The sequence below is a fragment of the Sinohyriopsis cumingii genome, chromosome 5 (genome assembly GCF_028554795.1).
Source record: "Sinohyriopsis cumingii isolate HCF-2022 chromosome 5, ASM2855479v2, whole genome shotgun sequence".
NCBI classification, from domain to species: domain Eukaryota; kingdom Metazoa; phylum Mollusca; class Bivalvia; order Unionida; family Unionidae; genus Sinohyriopsis; species Sinohyriopsis cumingii.
Window position 1 is genome coordinate 135,128,261 of NC_142965.1, and position 23,841 is coordinate 135,152,101.

The following is a 23,841-nucleotide window of genomic DNA, read 5'->3' on the forward strand; positions in this document are numbered from 1 at the left end:
TGCTGCTCGCCGGAGTGGTCTTAAGGCACAGTAGCAAAGATTTTGTTTTATATATAAGTTTCGGTAATAGGTTTACGCTTTCCGGTGCTAGAATAATAGGTTAATAACGAGACGTCAGATGTGTGTGTTTGTGTGTGTGTGTGTGTGTGTGTGTGTGTGTGTGTGTGTGTTGGATTTTTAAGGTAGCTTTAACAATTTTTCAGTCATATCGCTACGACGTCTGCAGTGTGGCAGTTTATAGTGATGTCTAGCACTGGCGCATCATGCCGCAGACATGTAGCATGATGTTTCACCCAGTCACATTATCCTGACACCAGGCTGACCATTCCTGACACTAACCTCTTGATGCTGAGCGCCAAGCGAGGTAGCTGTTAGTACCATTTTTGTAAGTCTTTGGTATGACTCAGCCGGGGATCGAACCCACGACCTTCCGCATCAGAGGCGGATGCTCTAACCACTAGGCCACCGGAGCGGTCTAGAAGTCAGACGAAAGAAGTAAACAAAGTGACACATGTGAAAAACATGACAAAAAGGATAAGAATATCAAACAAGAAAAAACATGATATCACATTATTACATTATTTAAGCATTTAAATTAAAACCAAAATGTCCGCAATATTGACGTAGTTACAAAAAATATCTTTTTAGCTTCACACTTTTGGATTTTAAAAAGTAACTTTTCACAAGTTTGATGCATACAGATGTTAGATGCTTCTTATAAAAACAAACAAACAAAAGCAACAACAACAAAAAAATAATAATAATAAATATACAAATGGATAATAAAAAATAAACGTCATATTATGCATGAACAATCTTTCGGATGCGAAATAAAACGCCCGAGATACATTCCGGTTGTTTAGTTCTGTTGGCCTGATACCAAAAGAGCTAATGGCTGACATGTTACTTATCGTTTGTCCTTCATCAATCTGTCCGTTAGCGCAAGTTTATTGTTGCTACCACTTACGAAATACTTCAATGATACGCATGAAACACACGTCTATGCATCTTTCTAAATGGTCTTAAACGAAAACTGATATTTAACGACCAGCAATAAAAGTTTTGCTATGGTAAGTCATATTGACTTCTGGATTTGACCACAATAATTTCTACAATATATAGTTGGTGCTAAATGAAAATGGTGCCTCTTGGTTACATACATACGTACGTACGTACGTACATACATACATACATACCTATCTACCTACCTACCTACCTACCTACCTACCTACATACATACATACATACATACATACATACATACATACAATTAGACATACAGACAGACAGACACAAATACAGACAGACAGACAGACACAGACAGATAGACATAAATACACACATTGGTCTTGTAATTAAAAAGACACGTATTGTTTCCAGTTGTATATAGTTTCCAATTTTGTGTCTTTCTTTTTATTTTGTCAGACTAGATACTGATAATTTAAAACTTCATCCTAAACAGCCAGTACCAACATTCTCTCTAATGTGCATGTTGCCAGTGCAAACAACTTCACCGTATGCCCGTCCCTCTCTCAAACGTGCATACTAAATGTATAGCGCCACCAAGATAAAACACACATTTACATCTCTTATACGATCGTTACAATTTCAGCCCAAGCAGTCATTGCAATATTCAAAAGTCTTTCTTAGTTCTCTTTAGTATCGAAGTGCATAAATTAGGACCTTGTCAGAATCCTGTACTCTGCTTTTTAATTGGCTGATCGAAATGTAATACGAACATTATTGTTGAGACATATTGTCAGCTTTTGCTGCGTCGTGGTAAATTTAAGCAGAGTAGAAAACAAACTGTCTTTTCGAATTGTAATCCAAATGCCGATCGGGAGAAGGGTGCCGATTCATTGGTTAGACACAACCTATTTTACTTAGGTGCAATACAAATTAAGCATGTTAAATACAATGTTTCGTGTACTTATTGACAAATATTCACAACATAGTTGAGATATAAATTTTTTTGAAGAGTCCACATTCATTATATGTCCATATTTACATAATATTCGCGATATTTTTTCTGTAATATCAGAACAATTAACACGCGAAAGAATGAATTGTAATGACGAACCTGCAAACTACACTTTTCTATATCACCAGATATCAGGCAGTTGTTGGTTATTTGAACTCCAATCGGTCCTTAGGCAATCTTGATAATACCACCGTCTGATTCAAAATACGTAACTTTACCCATCATGCTTAGCTTGTAAACAAAGAGGATACCTGCCCCCATAGTTGTTAGACACAAAGACAGTTTACACTGTTATAAAAGGTATGCATTCAGTTTGTGATAACTTCATTATTTATCTTCCCATTTGCATGAATAATTTTAATATAAACAGAAAATGTGTCTCAAATGAAAATGACAAACATTTATGAAAAAACATATAAACAGAAAATGTGTCTCAAATGAAAATGACAAACATTTATGAAGAAACAAATCATATTTAAAGAATATACTAATCTAATTAGTAGGGGTGATTATTTTGGTTCTGGCGATTCGTCACTTTTCTACAAAGAACGTAATCATGAATAATCGTCTGTGAAAATAAAAAAAAAACATTGATTAATACACAAACCAAGTATGGATGTTCTATTTAGCTTGCTAACTCAACTACATATCTATTTAAGCTACTTGAATCAATCTTACCACATATGTAAACCAATCACCATCTGAGGCATTTGCTTATGATAAAGAAGTGCATAATATGAAACTATTTGTTTCACATGTCAAATCTGTAATTCTCCTAGCTACAAGATATTGTTACAAACCAGGGGTATTTGCTTTGACCGAGCGGTGTCAAACCCTGGCGCGAGTCAGCTTGAAGTCATAAGTAGCACCTAATCCAAATACTTCCATACAACTTCTGTTGTAAATTAGAAATAATTTTACTCTAATCAACGCAAGACCACAGATCTCGCAACTTTCCAATTGTCCATCAACCGCATATCTGCATGTTTTCTCTTCATCAACTTTCCGTACTGTCAGCATTCAGAGTTCAGATGTAAAACTGCATCACATTTGCCACCATGGCGACATAAACGGTATCTGCCGAGCCAACCTTCTTGTTTATTCCACTGAGTAGTGTAAAAGTCTCCAACCATAAATATTGAACCTGCAGTCACACAACCAATATACACCCCTAGATTTTAATTGGGACTATCTATAGAACGACAGGGACACTCATGCGGCTCTGACCTGATTTCACCAAACATAAACCATGGCATCATGGAAACTCACTAACACTTCACTCCGTAACGTTTGCTCCTAGTAATTGGCTTATTATTTCGGGCTAAGGAATATTTCCACAGGGCCGAGTTCAAAAAAGCAATCACAAAAATCTAAGAATTCCTTAAAACGGGGCACTATAACCAAATGTGCATACTACAAATTTATTACAATATCAATTATTGGCAGATCTTACCACTTCAACATTGCAACATATTCGTATTATCTCTATTATCATCGCAACTTAAACTAGTCAGGCTTTTTAATGTCAGCAACGAATTAGAGCTGTTTTTCAATTTTATTGATGAGCGAAGTTTGGGTAGCTAGGATGACAACTGCCAAGCTAATAAAGTATTCCAATAAACAAACTTTTATGTTTAGCGGATAAACCCAATGGTTATCGTGATTAATAAAATATCATGGATTCAGCGGTGAGTAAAATAAAAATATTACGATCGAGGTTAGAGGAATATGTCATTTTGTTACAGCCAATACGAATATATCCACCATGCATTTTAGGCACAATTGGTAAATACTGAATGAGAGAAAAGGAGAATTATTAATGTATGATTTTAAATTTAGAAAGAAAAGGTTTAAACCACACTGATTCTGTATACCACATGTGAACAAGTGAAAATGATGCCTTGTGACAGGCAACTGCGGATGGCAGAATGGATTAGAGGGTTGATCAAGTTTGAACAGTTTTATAGAAAAAAAAAACAATGTGAAAAATAATATATAAAAAAAAACTACAGCAGCAAGACCAACAAAACTACTTGGTTCTTACACTTGCTTAGTCGTGAGATAAAATATGCATAGTCTATTGGATAATTTTCGAAAAATAAATTGCAACATGAATGAAAGTCTCAACTAGAATACAGCCGTATCATGCAGAACAGGGCAGCGACGAGCATGGCCCCAAAATATAACCTATAGCTAGCTACACAATGTACATTATAAATCATGTTTTATATACTAGTATCTCTGGTGCGAAAATATGTATTTTTGCCCAGTAATGTTATATCTAATAACCAAAACTTTATTATTTACTGCCAAACATCCACTCGAAATTTATTGTCATTAGCTCTGGAACAGGTTTGGATTTATTTTGAAACACCGTTAAGATATAAACATTAGACATTTTCATAATATGGCAAAAATTTCTATTTTGTCTCGAACAAATTACATATTTTTAGCGCAAATCCCACTGGAACTTATTTTTGAAAATAATTCTCTTAATTAAACGGCACCAGGCAGTTGATGTTTAGAATAGCATGACGGTTACAAACGCAATGCTTGCAGACAGAATGTACAAAGATCTCGATGACACACCATCACACGCGCCTTTTGATCGTGCTACAGTTGTGTTTGAAGATGTTCCAGTGGTGGCTTGGGCTGTGGAGGGTGTAATCGAAGTGGATGAAGCAGCATTTGTGGTGGCTTGGGCTGTGGAGGGTGTAATCGAAGTGGATGAAGCAGCACTTGTGGTGGCTTGGACTGTGGAAGGTGAAATCGAAGTGGATGAAGCAGCACTTGTTGCTACCTGGGATGTTAAAGTCGTGGACGCTGTTGCATTCGTCATTGCGGTAGATACTGAAGTGCTGGAGTTTGATTTTGATGTAATGCTCAGAAGAAGCACTGAAAAATAGAGTTATTCTTGTGGTTAGTTTGAGTAGTTTTAATTTAATTTTCACAATTAATCTTATTTGTATTGTAACAGTTGTACACATGATGCACTTTTATACAATAATTATCTATTTGAGGAAACAAAACAAGACGTTTTGACAGAAAATTTCGACTGGTTTTACTTAGCGCTGCCTCTCTCTCCGTTCATTTCATTTTCCGTCTTCTCTTGGGTAAGACTGTTTCTCTCCGAGAAAATTCCAATCTCCAATGTTGTCAATTGATAGGGCATGACTAATTGACGATCACAACTTGATATAATAAATAAATAAATAAATAAATAAATAAAGCTTCAGATAGTAGGAAATCATTTTTAAACTGACACCTCAATTTAATGAGATCGCGGACATGTCCTCGTTTTTGGACATTGTATTGACTTGCATGTAGTGAGCTGCGTCATTTAGTCGCAAAAGAGAGAACATATTCAATTGATATTTGTTGATACATTTTCTTAGAAGTGTATTTCGGCAAACTGAGTGAAAATCAATGCAAAGTTAAAATTCTTTAATGGCGTAGCGTTAAATCGTCAGGGCTATGGAGTGATTGTTATGCGGAACTGGATTGCAGCGATATTTGAAAGTAAAGATTGTATTAAATGAAATGGCTACAGTACATTGTACCACCCGTTAAAGCCTAACATTGGACCAATTGTCTGCATAAAATGATAATGTAGTCGACGAGACGTCGTGGAACCTTATCTTCCACGGATGTGATTTTCACAAAGGATGGTCATCAGTCTACCACTAAGATTAGGAAAGTGTAAACTTCAGTATTCATACATTTTTTTATATAGCTATGGTAGGTTTAACATAAATTTATCATTTAAATTATTATTACTATTATTATTATTATTAATTTATTTTCATTTTGGAAGCTACCGGTTATCCACGGTTGCACGATTTTTAAAAATATGTTTAATGTTATTTTATTGTCTTAGGTTTCTTTTCGTGTCACTCAAAGTATACGTGTGTTCTATTATTTTCTTGTTCTTCTGTAGATACATGTTTAAAATATTCTGTCTTAATCATAGTGTAACTGGTTGCTATTGATTTACAATCAGCAGGTCGTAATGTATCTTCTCCCCTTCTCACTATGTTTATGTATTCTTTTCCCTTGTAAACGTGCTGCTAAAATGCATGCTGTACGTTGTAGTTCGCCTTTTATTTATTGTAATTACTTTGGTATGCACAAAGTCATGTTTTTTCGTGCAAAATAAATTAGTCGGTTTTATATATTTAGTAATTTTAAACGTTATTTGGAATCGGTGTTTTTAAAAATTTATAATTAGTTAATTCTTCATGTGTGATAAAAAATATTTATATCTGGCATATACAACCTGTAGCCCGCGAGCCAGATCCGGCCCCTGACTTAGTTTTATTCGTTTATTTACATCAGGAAGTTACACATGCCGAATTTATATTAATATGTATTTACCGTTGTATGACAAGCTCGCATATGCATGTCATGTGGGTAATCTGATTCCCAATTAATATGAGATTAAATAAAAGATAACAATTATTATTAAATATAATCAGGAGTGTAACCAAGCTCCCTATTTTCGACCTAATTAAATAAATCTCGGTATGTGGGGGCGTGTTGGATCACAAGGCCTTGTAGGTCAGTGGGATATTGCTTTGGCTCCAGTATCGCAGTACCTTGTTTCGGCGACTTGTATCATATCTTTTTTCTTACACAAGACATCATCCATAAATGAATTTGCTTGAATTTATTTGAAAAGTTAAATATTCTATCATACTCGAATAATTTAATAATTTGTTTCCTTCCTTGTGCTCTCTCTCTCTCTCTCTCTCTCTCTCTCTCTCTCTCTCTCTCATGATAGTTCTAATTACAATTAATACGGGAATATTGCTGTTTGAACTGATAATGACGCGCCGAAAACAAAATAGCCCTAATTATTGGATTAAAAATATTTCTTTACATTTAGAAATCTATTCACGGAAAGAAAGAAGGAGGAATACATTAATGTGCACTGACACAAGCCATTGGAAAAAATATGTGCATCACATTCTCTTTTCTTCGCACGTGCATATCATGTTATAAGTATTTGAATAAGATAAAATCCGTGGCGCCGGCAGAATTTTTTTAATTTTTTTATTTTATTTTTTTTGGGGGGGTGGGTGGGAGGTGCAAACATGTAGTGGTCAGCTGTAAAGTTTTATGGATGTATGACAAAACATGTTTAGAGGTGAGGGTTGGTGGGTGCGCTCCCTCCACCACGTGGGGCTCACATGATGGAATCTATTTGCGTACAATTTCTGAAAACAATCTGTGTGGAAAACGGTTCAGTGTGGTCCGCATATGATGTGGAAGATTGAAGCCAGGAGGGCAGACAGATGGCTCAGCTACGAGGGAGCGGTTTACAACATCTGTTGAAGACCACACGACACTCCATGCCGAAATAGCTATCATATCCTCCGGCAAAGGATCTAACCGGATTGGGCGTCTCGAAGGCAAGCGGACTGCTGGATGTGAGGTGATGTCCATAACAGTGGAAGTTTCACACTGGCATAGACCTTAGACAACACTTTCATGGTTGCTTCCTGACGACGCAGCTGTGGAGGAGGAATGTTGCTGAGTACCGGCAGCCATGGTAAAGGAGTAGGATGTAGTGTTCCTGAGATTATGCGCATTGTTTTGTTGAGCTGGACATCAATTAACTTGGTGTGGGATGATCGAGCCAAGACAGGAGCGCAATACTCGGCTGTTATGGAAAGCCGCAGGTACCCGGCGGTGATCAGAATTTTTCCCTATATTATTATATGGGCAACAATAGCGGCTCCGATAACAATTAGCGGCTCCTAAAATGACACGGTGATTACAATCTTTCCCTATATTTTAATAGAAACTACAATTAGCGGCTCCTACAACAATTAGCGGCTCCTTCTACAATTAGCGGCTCCTAAAACACTTTTAATCTACGGCTCCGTTAATAAAAATCACAATTTACGGCTCCAGAAACACGTGAAGCTCAGTCTACAAACTACAATCGCCGGCTCCTTCCACAGTAACGCCGCTGTAATTTTGATCTCCGTCTTTACTACCGAACGAGATTCGAACGAGATTTCAACTCAAAAACGAGATCTACTAAGCTATTATCTCCAGCTCCTACGATAGTAACGCCGCTGATAATCTTGAGCTCCAATTTATCTAACGAACCGAACGAGAGTTAAACTCGTAAACGAGATTTTAATCACGTGATGACATATTCGGAATACCATCATCTTATCCGCATAAGTGTGTTGTATCTTAGAAGATGGAGAATTATCGATTTATGTTTTAGAAGAGTGAAGGCCAGTCATCCAATATCATTCGATGCAAGGTATTTTTTTTCTTCCAATAAACGAGTAATTATAAATATAAACGTTTTAGGCAGGTATATTATAAATAAATATCATAATTACACCAACAGCCCCTGCGATCTGTACTGTAGTATAATACATGAAAGACCTCGAAATTACGTATCTCATGGAAGGGTGTAGTGAGTTGGAGCTTATCGCGTAGGTTGGATTTAAATTGAAATTCTTCAAATGAACTCGTGAGTAAACAGCTTTCTAACCAAATGGTGTAATAATTGATGATTTTTGTCTCTTTATATTTAACTAGTCGTTAACTAGAATGGGCAAGACCGCTCCAGTGGCCTAGGGGTTAGTGTCCATCTCGGATGCGGGAGGTCGCGGGTTCGAAGCCCGGCCGATTCATACCAGAGATTTGTAAGAAGGGTAGTAACAGCTGCCTCGCTAGACGCTCAGCATTAAGAGGTTAGTGTTAAGACTGGTCAGCCTGGTGTTAGGATTATGTGACTGGGTGGGATATATTTGTGGCATGATGCCCCAGTGCTAGACATCACAATGAACTGAATAATTCCTAAAGCTACGTTAAAACTCCAAAACATACACACTAGCATATGCTAATAGGTATATCATCACGCCATTGGGCACTGTTTTTCTTTGCCTCAGGCTCTATATTATTTGTATGTAAGTAAAAGCACACAACACCAGCCCCTTATTCAGTTTAAGAAATATCACGAATGGCTTAACGTTTGCATTAAACACCTAATATTATTGTAACACTTTGTGCTTATTTGCTTGTTTTTACTCAACAGGAATGATGTAGCTTATAATATTCTGTAAGCTTTAAATAATTCTGTACATTTCCATTATGTCGTAATGTACTCGCACAAATAATAGGGTTATTGTGTCCTTTCATTTCAATATATTTCCACAATTCTCTTTAGTATGGGGGACATGGGTCAGTTATTTCCCCCTTAATATTCAAGGCAGCACTTGCAAATCTGGTTTACTTTGTCTATGTTCAACTGATACTCATGACTTTCTGAAAAGTGATTGTCGTGCCTCAATGAAAGAGTGAGTAACCTTTACTATAGACATTCCTTTAAAAAGGAATATCAGATTAATCAGTCACAGTGTGAATGTGGTATTGAAATTTGTTCAGATGACTGTATATGTCTGTATAATAGCTGGCCCTGAGTTAGTACTTTTATGTTGTCTTTGCTATGTTCATTAAATAAACTTTCTTGTATCATGCATTTTGTACCTTGGCATTTCATTGGTCTTAACTGCTGATATAACTTCCTGTCTGCAGCATGTTTTATGTATACATGCATGATACAAACCAGAAATCACATTATGGTAAATTATAGATACTGACATGGGTGAATTGTAATTACATTCTTTTTTTGTTTTGTCCCATTTGTACCAAAACACCCACCATCATGTTGATATTGAAATTTACACCAAGTACAAATTATTATTATTATTATTATTATTATTATTAATACTATGGTGCTTCTATTATCTTTTCAGTAGTGGTGATGATAATAATATTATCATTATCGCAAATAATCTCAGTATTTGTATCATAATGGCACATGTATGTGTTTGTATTTGTCCCTCATTGCATATGCTTTGATATGGGGGGAGCGGGGCAGTAATACAAATTTCAGTCAGTAAAAGTCATTAAGTTTGTCAGGTTGGAGTTTTTTTAATGGCTTGATCACAAACAGTATAAATGCTTTGCAGAAATAATAAACGTTTTTGTAAAGTATTGTTATGGTATTTTGTGTTGTAATGTTTTTTTCACTGTTATGAAATGGGCCTGTGTGTAGGGATTTAGCCAGGTGACTTAAAGATATAATTTTTATTTGCACGAAAGTTGTGCATTATTTCATGATAAAATAAAATGTGTACATTCATTCAGGGCTGACATCAAAAGTTTATTTCCAAATGCAGTGCACATCGATGGCCCTTCATTTAAAAGCAGGGGCCCTGCCAAATTGATTCAAATTGGGCCCCACGTTTGATAAGGCCATTACTGCATTCATTGCAGAATGCAAAATATTAGGATACAATTTCCATTGGATTTTTCATTATTACCACTAGGAAATACACTGGGTTTATATTGTGCAAGGTGCAGCAATTTTGTGGGTGGGGTGGGGTGGTCTTCTGTGCCCAAATACAGCCATAATTGCAATGTAAATACTATATACTGTTAGTTTCCAATCTTTTTGTATCAGGAAGAATTCCCAACTTTAGTATTCATTAAGGTTTTATTCCCAACTATCAACCTAGAAAATTGTTTGTGAAGTCCTAAAAGAAGTTGGCAGGATGTTCCTTGGTGACATAACCAAGTTGCTGTACATTATTTTAGGACAATTTTAAACACAAGAATTTATGCTTGCTATAGCAATTATTCATGCTGAATGATTGCACTATATGAGGCATCCTATGTTTTGTTTTATCTTTTGTATTGATTTTCATTGTTAGCAAAATGATTCTATTTTGTTTGCCTTTTTTTATTTTCTGTTACACTTTATTTTATCAATGAATAAAGACCACATTGATAATATAAACTGCACATTACTATTTGATTTGCAGAGAATTTGCTGATGGAATTGTACAAGAACTAGATAAGAATGATGTAGAATGGAGAAAGAGAAGAAGGCTGCATCAAAAACAATATATCAGTAAAGTGAGTTACAGTGGACAGTATTGCAAATCTTTTTAACAAGTATTCACATAAATTGCATCCCATGCAAACATGAAATATTGCAATAAATTTGTTTCTTAAAACTGAAATCTCTTTAGATGGGTCACTTGATAATAGGGTATATTTGATTACTGTTAGCGTTAGATTACATGTGAAAAAGTCCTCCAATTATGATGTTACATCAGTTTGGTTGGGAAATCTATCTGTAATATAGGTCAATAAAAGAGTATCATAATAAAGCAGAGTGATTGTCGGTTATTTGTTTTAAAAAATAAGGCTTTTCATACATGGTTTACATTAGTCTCATTTAGCATTTGTCCCATTTTTGTGTGTCACAATTATATTTTGAATTTTCAGGGAGTGTGTGACTTAGTCATGAAATGTAGCACATGGATATTTTACCTACTTATGACAGTTTGTCAATTGATATTTTTCAACAGACAGTGCTATTTATATAGCTTGTTTAATTTATGGCATTTCTTCTCAGTACACCCCAAACCATTGTATAGGTAATTAATCAGAAAATTTGATGTTAGTATAAGCTTTTAAAATGGTTCAGTCTTATTCAGACATTTCCACTTCTAAAGTGTGGTTTCAGATGTTTTCACATTTTTATCAAGGACTGTATTTTGTATGTGTCTGGTACATTTTAATTTTGAAATGGTTTTTTATGGTCAGTGTACTTATCTCTTGCAGGGTCCAAACTATATAAGGCATATTGGTTAGTAAAAAAACATGATTGCCATATAAAAAAAATGTTATTACATGCATTCTGTGAGAGATGGCTTGCAGTTGAATGGCACAGCATTGTATGATATGTAACATTTCTTCCTGTCACATCATAGTTGATGTGGCATTTGTACAGTTCTAAAGAGAATTATTGGTAAAATTATTTCCTTCCTATATATTCTTGGTAAAAATATTCCTTTATAAAACAGGTTTTCCCACCATGCCATGTGATATGTGATTATAGATGTTATACTTACAGCAAGAAAAATTAGCATTTTGTGAGACAAAGAAAGGAATTGTAACTATGTAACCTTTCAGGCATGGAATGTATCTTTTGCTGAATATATCTGACTGTTTGCTTCATTATAACGTGATTCTGCTTATAACACAATCGCAGCATGGCTCCCATTTTTTCAATATAAGGTGACCTCTCTTTTTAACACCTAAATACATGCTATTGGAAAAACCAATTATTCTTATCCCTAGCAGATTTATATGATCAAGAGGTTAGTTAAAATTGATGACATTGAACTTTCAATGCACATTTTCTGTAGGGAAGTTTTTCAAAAAATTTGTTAACTCGATCCAGCTTATATTGTGATGTTATTCTTTGGACCCGTGAGCAACGCATTATAAAGGGTTTTACCTGTATGTAATTATATATCAAATTTACAGAGTTATATATTGTCATACACCTAGTACATAATGTTGAAAACAGAAATGTCAAAGCTTGGGATATGATTGGAGTTTATATGATGTATACAGCTCTATCAGAATTTCATTTTCCCTCCTTCTTTGTAAGTCCAGTCTAGGGTCATGGGTATGAATATATGGTGTTTTTCAAAAGTGGGAAAAAGATAGGGACAATGTTGCTATGCTGCACACTTTTAAGTCTTGAAATATACATGTTTCTTTATTTCAATATTTTCCTGATGTTATATTTCCTTTTTTCAGATGGGTATGATAAATTGACATCTTATGGTATTGGCATACATGGATGTATTGATAGGTATGTATGCATACATACATACTTACATATGTACATACATAAAGCCACATTCAGTGGTTAGTGTGCCAGACTCAGGTCCATAAGGGGGTGGGTTTTGTATCTTACCATAGGACCAGTCTGTTCTTGGCAAGACACTTGACTCCAGTTGCCACAGCACTAAGTAACTGACCTTCGTTATTATACCTTAAAGCACCAAAACAAACGTAGCAGAGAAAATACATAAGTGGTTATGATCTGGCAGTCTCAAAGGTTTCTAAAGTTGTGACCCAGGTAACCCAATGGTCATATAAACAAATTAGCAATAGCAAACATTTAAAACTTAAAATTATATTAAGTTCTAGGTAGAACCTTTAAGACCTATGATGGTTTAAAATTTTAAAACCAAAGGTACATTTTAGACCACTCATAAATCATGTCCCATAGTTAGCATATTGAACTGTGTTTTTATCTTGAACTGTTTGTAAGTTGCATGACACAGTGAACATACACATGCATATACCACACATACACGTACACAAGGACCTAAAATCTAATAACATCCATTGGGAAAACATCTTGAGTTAAATAAATTTTATTTACAGTTGGACTAAAATGTAAAAATAGTTATTTTATAAGACATTATTTTAGTAACAGATGTTTCCTATTTTAAGTGAAAGTGCAACATTAATGGGAAAGCTGAAGATTCTGCTGTGAATGTTTATGCAAATTTGTTCTATTCATTCTTCAGCTTTTTATTATATTTCATTTCTGTTATGTACATACAGTTTATCTTGACAATGGATAAATTACCCCGCCTTGTGTGATACAATGTATTTTTAAGTAATCTTATTTTCAGTTTTTTGCAGAAGATAATATGGCTACATGCTGGAATAACTAATAGATGACCAGATATAGTTGCCTTGTACTTTGTCAATACAGTTGTTAAATCCCATGGTAGATGAAGACAATATCAACTCACATAATGCAAATTATAAAGTAATTACATGTTTATATATATTATTGTAATTGCAGTTAAAATGTTGAATAATTGGCATCTCAGTATTGTCAGTTTTTAAAATGAAATCTTGACAGGTATGTATTTGACTTGGAATTGTAAACTGAATAAATTTATTGCAGTGTTTATTATGTCTTCCTGTTCACACTCACGATTTTAAAGGTGGGTATACTTTTTTAATGACCGTTTTATACACCCATACAAGGAAATTATATGCCAAAACGAAGTGTTACTGTAAAAATTGAATTACTTGAAGACAGTAAATGAGATATTCAAATGCAGGATTAACTGAGCTATGTCATCTCTTCTTGGACTATGGATGTAAGCAAAGCTAGATATAATTGGTTGATTGGTCAGTCATACATCTATTTGTTTGCAGGCCTGGTGTCACACATGTAAAGCTTACTATTTTGTACAAATCTTGCATTATCTCTGCTATAGTAACGGCTAAGAGGGGCAGATTTAGAACGTTTATGAACCATATCATATGAATGTTTTGCTCATCGATCTTAATTATTATTTCTTAATTGTCCTTGAAGCAAATACTGTATTGGCATTTGGTTTTGGTATTATAGGCAGTGTATCCCCTAGGGGTGCAAGACTGAGAGTCAAAAATCTCCTTGGTGTCAAAACTGGGGGTCAGACTGAGTAAAAAATAAACTTTGGTATCAAAACTGGGGGTCAAATTAAAAATTTGGGGGTCTCTGAAGCGCAAATGAGGGTGAAGGAAAATACTGATTATAGGGGAAAAAAGTATATTACTTACAGTATTCTCATGGTGAACTAGTAATTTTCTCAGTGTCTTTTTGATAACAGAACAATGCTGTTGTACACTACACAATTTGTGCAACTACCACTATGTCACAAGTTTACATGACCAGTTTATGTGGTAAGTTGGATTCCAATAAAGTTTGTAAAAATTTAGTAAAATAACAAATCTTGTACATTTCCTGTACATTAGTAAAAATACAGACAGTATTTAAAGGCAAAAGAGAACTTTAACTTCCATCACCAAAGCCGATATAAATTATTAAATTTTGTATATGATGCTAATAATATTATACTAACCTACTTTTCAGGGTGTCCAGTAAAAGTGAGAGGCAGTCCAGGCACTGGAAATGGCATAGTTGCTGCAGTGCAGATGGCATTCTTAGCAATGAAAATGCCTTCATATATGGTGCATCACATGTAAACCAGGCAGGTTTTGAATTGAAAGAAGGGTAATACAGGTCAGTTAGAAACCATTTCAAGTGCCCTTTTGTATATCTATATATTGTATATATTGTTTAACTCTTGTCCACAATTGTAAGGGTCATATGTAAGCAAGATATTGCAAAGCTAACTTTTGTCCATGATTGTAGATTATCATCTGAGATGATATTTGTAAACATGTTTACCTGGCTTTGAGTTCAGAAAATTGTTTCGTCCATTAGAAAAAAATGTTCTCATTTGCCAGGTAGTTTGCTAAAAAGTAAAACTATAAAGTAAACAGACCTTACCTTGTTTACGAATTTGATGGGAAAAGGACCCACATCCTATATCTCTTATTGTCTTAGGTTTTTATATAAAGTTTGTGATCAATTTTATATAAAGGTTGTGATCAACATAGTTAACAATATACTCCTATTGTGACATCTCTCAAGTGAAATCTGTCTTTTAGTTGTGTTCAGTTGTAATTTCACATGATTTATATACTTCATTTATTCACTGAAATAACAAAGTGCTTACAGATACTTTTGGACTGTTTTAGGATTAGAGTGAATTCCTTCAAGGACATTCTAGATTATATCATTGTGATGGATAAGATTATCACATCGGCACATTTAAGACTGTTGGAACTACAGCACATTCAAGATTGGAATCAATTTGGAACACCACTGTAATTCATTTGGAACACCTTTTTTCCTTTTGGATCTGTGAGAGCTATTTGGGATATATTTCATAATGTAAGCTACTTTTAAATTTTCACATTATCTGTGAAAATAAAGTATTTGTTGAATTTTACTTGTTGGTTTCACTTTTTTCTCTTTAAGATCTTTGAGGTATAATACCTCTAACTTCAGATCAGCATGCTCATCTGATTGAAAATAAGAGACTTTGCTCTGTAAGTGTTCTATATGTATGAAGTTATGAATGCAAGTACAATTAATGTGAATCCTTGTTATACTTTAATACCTTGTATGAGTTTCAAAAAATGAAAAGATGGCAGAAATTGGATTAATTAGTATAGCAGTTGCTTCCCGCTTCATTTTTGTCTTGTCCTAACCATATCTTTGGAGACACCCATTCGGTTCATCATCACAGACATCTGGGTCATTGCCATACCACATTTGGGTAATCATCACAACTACATTTGGAACTCTGTCACACCACATTTGGGTCATCATCACATATACATTTGGGTCACCATCACATATAAATTTGGGTCACCATCACATATACATTTGGGTTACCATCACATATAAATGTGGGCCATCATCACATATATACATTTGCGTCACAATCACATGTACATTTGGGTCAGTATTATTGTTTCAGGTCTGACGTTTGAAAAACCATTTATATATCTAATGTCTTGTGAGCATTGTCAAGCATAACATGTAATGAAAGAATACACTTTTTGGAATCCTTAGAAGTTAAAATATCATTGGTATGGATAGATTGGATGTAATACAATAGTTATTATTCTATGCATGTATTTTCTTTTTCCAGTGAACAGGATGATACAAGTTGTTCAAGTTAATTTGGCAAATTTCCTAAAATTGCCAGATTAAAACACCTGCAGTATTTGTTACATGTATGACACATGCACGAAATGAAAATATGCCAAACCACATAAACACAAAAATAGATCCCTTTTTCTTTCTTAAAAAAAACCCTTTGTTTCTCTAAATTTACATTTTCTTAAAAACATTTCTTCTATGATCACATCTGAGTCATCATTTTTAATAGACGTCAAAATACATGTATTCTGTATCACTATTCCAAGCTGTGTCTGCAGTTTGTATATGTGCTGCTCATTCAGAAACATCTAAGAGACATGGTAGGACTGTGGAACATCAACAAAACATGGAGGATGTAGTTAATGGCATGGTACAAAATTTGCACCAAATGGGCTGAACTCTTTTCCGAATGATCTATTGTCATTTTGAAATATCAACAGTTTGTGAAGGAAGGACACATTGATATCCATATCTCTTTTTAAAATATGGGCTTTTAGAAATAACAACCTATTATTCTGTTGACTGCCATTGGGTAGCAAGTGTTAAATACTGATTTATGCTGCAAAAATAAAAGAGGCAACATCTTTTGAATGTTTTCATTTTGCATAATAAGCTCGTACTGTTTTATGTAGCCTGCACACTTGGTCGGCAAGCTCCCAAACAGTTGGAAGAATAAAATGATCCAGGTCATTTTAACTTTTTTTGGTTTGAGAAACTACACTTTCTTCTGACAAAGATAACTGCTGGTGTTCTCTGTGAAATAAGAGACTCGATAACTTGTTTGAATGGACGTGTAGAATTTGTTCATATGCTCCTGCTGGTGTCAATATTATTTCGTGTACTAAAATTACAGGTTTTTTTTCTCTAAAATGTTGAATTAAAAATGAAGGGAATCTACTTACACCATACATGGTAATTTACAGCGGCTTTTCTACATTTATTATTTTTATATTGTAACCAAACAATGCATTTGAACCTGTTGTAAGCTGTTATTTCAAAGACTTTAAAGAATATGGTCTCTTAAGACAGGTTTATTTTAACAAGTCAGTTATAAGAAGCATTTAAAAAAAATGCTGCTCTATGTCAGGGATGGAATATATTCATGGTGAATGTGGCTGTTAATGCTGGTTTAACTACATCAATACAATTTAATCTTAATACAAATTTTTTTCAGGAGCAGAGAACTGTTAAGCACCAATGACAGAGGAAATTCAGGACCTGAAGGAACTGTGTCAAAATAATTATACAGAACTTGATCCAGATTTTGTTAGAATTATACAAGAAGCAACAGAGAATTATCAGATACCAAATGCAGCCGAAGACTTTTATGCTTCTAAAAACTTTGTTTTGTCAGAAGTGATTACAAAACTGTATCATCAGATGTAACAGAACAAATTAAATTGAATTATAATTATTATCCATACAGTTATTATCTTTACTACCATGACAAATAAAATGTTTGCTTTTTACATCATGTGCTTAAGAATGAATCTAATTATCAAATCACATCACTAGCATATACCAAGAAATTAAAAGCAAAGATTGTACAATTATAATAACTATGGTCTTATGAATAATGACATTATGTTAAGGTAACAATAAATACAATTCGGAGAGAGGAGCTGAGAGAGTGAGATGCAAGAAAAAGTTTTTATTCTCGCACACAGTCCTCCCTACGTGATTGCCATATAATAAAATGTAATTTGTCATACAGAAAAACCAAGATAATCAAGCATGATTAAAGACTTGTAATGTCACATCTAAAGGCATTCATTAGTCTAAGCCAGTGTAATTGTCGTTTAATAATAAAGGATGACTTAACGGGGAATACAAGTTCATCAGCTATTGACACAAGTGCAAGTAGAATCTACATCAGCCAATTTTTCTTTCATCAAAACAAATTAACACTTTTTGTCACAAGATTATATATAATAAGACTTCCCAGTAGATGTTGTCATTGCATCAAGCTCTTAAATATGCCAGAATGTTAATATTGACTTCAATACCGATACATATACGATTGAAGAAGTATACAGGGCTCCCATGCTACTAGGAAATTTGGAAAAAGTTGGAAGAAATGATAATTTCTTTTCTGAACATGAAAATTCCTTGAAGTTTGCAAATGTTGATGAAAGTCAGGAAAGTTTGCAACTACTTGATGACAGAAACAATTACGTAATTGAGTTGTAACTGATTGTGAATTATATTTATTGAGTTCTGCCCAGAATATTCGGAGGTTGCAGTATGGATCATTAGGGTGGTTACCATAATTATAGTTGTTGAGTCAATCTTAACACTCACTGGATTAGATTAGAAGACTGGTTGTTTCACAGTCAGCTTGATATTGATATTTTGTCTGACATGAAAGGTTTGAAAACCAGTCTAGCATCACAAGACACCAACATGTTGTCGGCAAAGCGTAGCCGCATACCAGATGGCCTAGCAAACTTAATGCTGTTACCCCGAGGCATACCTACATGAAACCGATATGAAAATTATTTATTTTCTCAGAAAATGCAAGTATTAGAATAATTATGTCTTTACTCTGCTGAAAGATAAGATGAAACTATGGCGTTGATGAAATTTGACCTGATACTCACCATTTGCATTGCTAGTTGCATGGGTACACAAATATCACAACCAACATATTCATGACATCATAGGTCCAGTTGTCACATGATGTCAGTAATAACCCATTTCAGATGTAGAAACAAGAGAAAATATGAAATGAAAAATAAAGTTGTAAACTGTTCGTAATAAAGAAACTACAATGAAAGAACACAGAATTCTGTATATATTTATTAAAAAAATAACTATGTTTTGTTGTATCATGTGACTACCTTGTTGACATGTGCTCTTTGCTTGATGAACTGTCCAGATTGCAGTGACAGCGACAGGTTTCTGGTTGTTTTCTCAACATAAACATATTCTTTCTGGTTCTTACAGAAGCTTTCTGACTTTCATTTATTTTAATTTTTTTACATTAGATAGAAGCTTGTTGATGTCATCCGACTATTGGATTTCTGTTGTATTGTGAGATTTGTGGAATCATATAACTAGTAATGCAAATGCAGATAGTGAGTACCGGGTCAGGTTCTATCTGTGCTGTAGTCTTGTCTAGTCTGTCACGGATTAAGACATAATGATTATAATACTCTCCATTTCTGAGAAAATGAATCACCTTCCTATTGATTTCATACAGGTATGACTTGATGTGACATTGTTTCAAGTTTTCCAGGACCACTGGTGGGGTTCAAGTTAAATTTGTAGTCAAAATGTTGAATCTCTGATGGTAATTTTGGTGTTAAACTATGACACTGAACATGTGGCTCAAAGGATTGGTTTCAAATCCTTATCGGTCGCAGGAGAAATGTGAGATTGTTGTCCCTTGTAATGTATCACTACAGGTTTAGGTACTGCTCTTCTTTCTGTAATACTGCTCTGGTGGTCTAGTGGTTAGAGCGTCCGCGTGGGATGCGGGAGGTCGTGGGTTCGATCCCCGGCCGAGTCATACCTAAGACTTACAAAAATGGTACTAATAGCTGCCTCGCTTGACACTCAGCATTAAGAGGTTAGTGTTAGGACTGGTCGGCCTGGTGTCAGGATAATGTGACTGGGTGGGACATCATGCTACATGTCTGCGGCATGATGCCCCAGTGCTAGACATCACTATAAACTGCCACATAGCAGACATCGTAGCGATATGACTGAAAAATTGTTAAAACTATGTTAAAAATCCAAATCACATGACATCTTTCTGTAATTGCAGTTTCATTTGTAACTCATATTTTTGTATCTGTCTCTCTCTTTTTCCTGCATTTGCATCTCCCTTTCTTTTTCCTGCATTTGTATTTATATTTCTTTTTCTTCCTTTTGCATTTGTCATTTCTTCTCCATTTCTTTCTCTTCTTTTTGAATTTGCATTTGTTTATCTCTTTCCTCTTTTTCAAGCTTTCTTAACTTTATTTTGTTCTTGAATTTTAATTTCAATTTCATAACTTGCAGGTTTGAGCTAGAGTCAAAGCACTTTTGTCCAAAATATTCTTCTCTACCAAATTTAAACCAAAATATTTTTTATTTCATGTTTTAACAAATATGGCTTTGCACAGGAAAGATATTGTCTGGAACGTTGGAGCAATTCGTCCTCTTTCAAAGACTGATTGTTCCTGGCTAGGATTTAAAGTACAATTCTCCACTTTAGTTTATATCGTAAAAGCTTGTTGGTTTCACTATGTAAAGTCAGAAATATTAGGGACTAAGATAACTTAAATTTCAAAACAATTTCAATTTCTGTGAAATTCATATCCCCAGTTAGGCCCCAAGTTTCTGTTACGTCTCAATGATTGCAAACTTAATTAACAGAAAAGAAGCAAAAACAACAAATTTTATAAAACTTAACAGTTTAATCATCAAAGTTATAAATAAAAAATATGAAAGGAACATAAAGTATTATGAAGTGAATCCAAGCTAGTCCTTATACTGGTCTGTGAAAGTCCTAAATGACAGAAATGTTCCTCATAAATTTCAATACCGGAAATGTACTGGTCCTCCAAGAACTTTGTAGTTGTCAAGATGGCGTTGTCCTGAATTCCTTCAATAACAGTTCCAGACTAATATTTAAGTCCAAATAATGAGCGCTTTCTATTTACACTGAACAGTCCAAACAAATGTTTTTCCTGTCTAAAAATATCTAAACTTGCACAACACAAAATACGTCTATAGACTTAAAACTGGAATTCAATAATGTGAATGAACACAATAATGTGAATAACTCCAAACTTCGGAATGAAACAGTGCTTAATTTTCTCCTTGTATATAACATTTGTTGTGACAGTACTTCGCAATAGACCCCACGTGACAGCATACACTATTGATTTTGCGTCGAATTACCCAAAGTGAATATTATTCACATAACCTCGCGCATCCAATGGGAAGCCTCAGAAGTATCGAAACACCGGTTTCATCAGTTACTGTTAAACTACACTGTATGCCATTTTAAGTCTTATTAAGATTATTATTACTAATTGTCAACACTGAACTAAAGGAGATTTTTGCTTAAGTGTGGCGTTCAAATATCCCGAAGACCAGACACCATGTAATTTTCTCAAGAAAGAAACCAAATGAACTGGAAATTACCTAGCTTAAGTTGGAAGATGGAGTAATACTTTAACTGCAATGATTTTGAAATTTATGAAGAACTAAATTTAAGAACTGAAAAGTCCACCCTTACATTTTGTTACCAAATTTGCAAAAACACTGTTAACTACGAAAATAAATGGGGTATCAGGGCTGATCAAATATTGTTTTCACATACTCGTCCAAGACAAATAGTTTCATAAAATTCACTTGTCTCACCTTACTTTTTACAAGTCCCAATAATGTAATCTCTTCCAAAGATTTGATAAAATGTATGCATTTTATTCCATAGATATAAGGAAGAAAATAATATACAACTTTATTTCCTAAAAGGATTTACATTTTTCACAAATATTGGTTGATGCTACACATTTCGCTGCTTAATGTGTATATGTTTTGCTACTGGAGATGGACTTCCTGCATGCCCTCATTTTTGCTGTTAATTCCATATGATTGAAAAAAATCTTTAGGTCTTTCCTAACATATTTCATCAGATCTGCCCTCTCATGCACAAAGTGCATCTTCTAACTAAAAATACACTGGTTTAATTTCTAACCTATGCCAATTTCGGATATTCTTTACAATAACTGCAATCTTAGTAAATAAATTAAAGCCAACATTTTAACCATCCACTTCACATGAAATTATATTTATTGAAACTTTTTGTTTCCTTTGTAACTCTGTTGCCACTTTCAACCACATGCTGATAGTTACTTGCACTGTAATACCTCTACCAGTTAAGTTGTTCCGAGCACTTAAACATAAAGTTAAAGGCTGAATGGCTAAAAAAATGTATACTGTGCAAGGTGCATGTTCATATGTGAGCCATTAAACAAATTTGTGGGAGTCATCACACACCACTTAAGTGAGCGAATTCATGTAAAGTTTGTTCAAATGACACAATCACATTCCCAGGTAGGTTATCTGATGATCTGCTTATGACTGTGATAGTTCTTAACACCTGCTTTCAAACAATAAATTTTAACAGAAATACTGTATTTTATATTTTGATAAAATGTCCAATGATAGTTATAGATCTTTTTTTAGCAAGCTTTCATGATACTTTTGCTCATTATCCTGCCAAAGTGTCCTCAGTTTAAAAAATACCGCAATAACGTTCTTCCACCCCCACCCACCCATGAGATACTTAATTTAGAGATCTGTCCAGTGTTGTAAAGATATATGAGAACTTTTTAGTCTAAGCAAAATATCTGCAGTATAAAAAAGCAAGTTAATATTCTTTACTAATGGAAAATACCTTGTTACAAATTCTGAAAACTACACTTCGCTCGATAACGGTAAAGGACACTGATGCGGATAAGATGATAGTATTCCGAATATGACAGCACGTGATTAAAATCTCGTTTACGAGTTTAAATCTCGTTCGGTTCGTTAGTTAAATTGGAGCTCAAGATTATCAGCGGCGTTACTATCGTAGGAGCTGGAAATAATAGCTAAGTAGATCTCGTTTTTGAGTTGAAATCTCGTTCGAATCTCGTTCGGTACTAAAGACGGAGATCAAAATTACAGCGGCGTTACTGTCGAAGGAGCCGGTGATTGTAGTTTGTAGACTGAGCTTCATGTGTTTCTGGAGCCGTAAATTGGCGATTTTTATTAACGGAGCCGTAGATTAAAAGTGTTTTAGGAGCCGCTAATTGTTGTAGGAGCCGCTAATTGTTGTAGGAGCCGCTAATTGTAGTTCATATAAAAATATAGGGAAAGATTGTAATCACCGTCATTTTAGGAGCCGCTAATTGTTGTCGGAGCCGCTAATTGTTGCCTATATAATAATATAGGGAAAAATTGTGATCACCGCCGGGTACCTGCGGCTTTCCATAGGCTGTCGAATAACAGACGCCCAGTGCACAGCGCCCCAAGCTGAGCCAGCCAGTTTGCGGAGTAGGTAGTTTCGAGTGCTAAGTTTTGCAGAAGGTTTCTTCAGGTAATTGTAGAATGTCAATGATATGTCCAGAGTCACACCAAGGTATGTTGGTGTCGGGTCGTGTTTTATTTGTTGGTCATTGATGAGGATGCAAAGCTCACGGTTCGCATTTGCATTGTTAAATTGAAAGACGCTGGAGATTGCCTTTGTTGCGCTTGGCTGTAGACGGTGCATCCTCCAGGTCCTTGATCAGTACCCCCTCAAGCTCAGCAAATGAGCGACTTTGGGTTTCGAGAGCAATATCATCTCTGAACAAACTTTGCGCAAGAACAGACCCTTGATACGTATGCTACGATGGCACAGCACCAATAACTTATCCTTAGATTTTTTTAATTCAAGAAAAGATCTTGACATAAGGGA

At 34.7% G+C, this 23,841-nt stretch overlaps 2 protein-coding genes and 1 non-coding gene across 6 annotated transcripts in view; 1 reads left to right on the forward strand and 2 right to left on the reverse strand.

Moving 5' to 3' along the window:
• Window positions 1–399: 399 nt before the first annotated feature.
• Trnaq-cug (transfer RNA glutamine (anticodon CUG)) lies at window positions 400–476 on the reverse strand. The gene has a single exon. It is a non-coding gene; the product is annotated as a tRNA-Gln (tRNA).
• Window positions 477–565: 89 nt separating this feature from the next.
• The window catches only part of LOC149800290 (uncharacterized), a 43,576-nt gene continuing 20,300 nt past the window's right edge, over window positions 566–23,841 (reverse strand). For all 4 annotated transcript variants that reach the window (XR_016421356.1, XM_089959893.1, XM_089959894.1 and 1 more), the window contains exon 3: window positions 566–4,876. Coding sequence is in view for 3 of the 4 variants with exons in the window: in XM_089959893.1 (XP_089816019.1) it covers window positions 4,503–4,876 (374 nt within the window). In the remaining variant the exon portion in view is untranslated. The remainder of the gene's footprint in view (window positions 4,877–23,841) is intronic.
• LOC149800291 (uncharacterized) lies at window positions 7,760–17,820 on the forward strand. Its single transcript, XM_089959895.1, has 6 exons — window positions 7,760–8,261; window positions 10,837–10,930; window positions 11,645–11,669; window positions 12,632–12,686; window positions 14,760–14,909; window positions 17,578–17,820. Exons 1-5 carry the CDS (start codon window positions 8,140–8,142, stop codon window positions 14,902–14,904), a joined length of 441 nt encoding a protein of 146 aa, XP_089816021.1. The 5' UTR covers window positions 7,760–8,139; the 3' UTR covers window positions 14,905–14,909; window positions 17,578–17,820.

Excerpts from the sequence above, each read along its gene's own strand:
- LOC149800291 (XM_089959895.1), top strand. The coding sequence starts at position 8,140 with ATGACATATTCGGAATACCATCATCTTATCCGCATAAGTGTGTTGTAT. Across the intron at positions 8,262-10,836 it reads CCAATATCATTCGATGCAAG|AGAATTTGCTGATGGAATTG; the intron begins GTATTTTTTTTC and ends TTTGATTTGCAG. Across the intron at positions 12,687-14,759 it reads ATACATGGATGTATTGATAG|GGTGTCCAGTAAAAGTGAGA; the intron begins GTATGTATGCAT and ends CCTACTTTTCAG.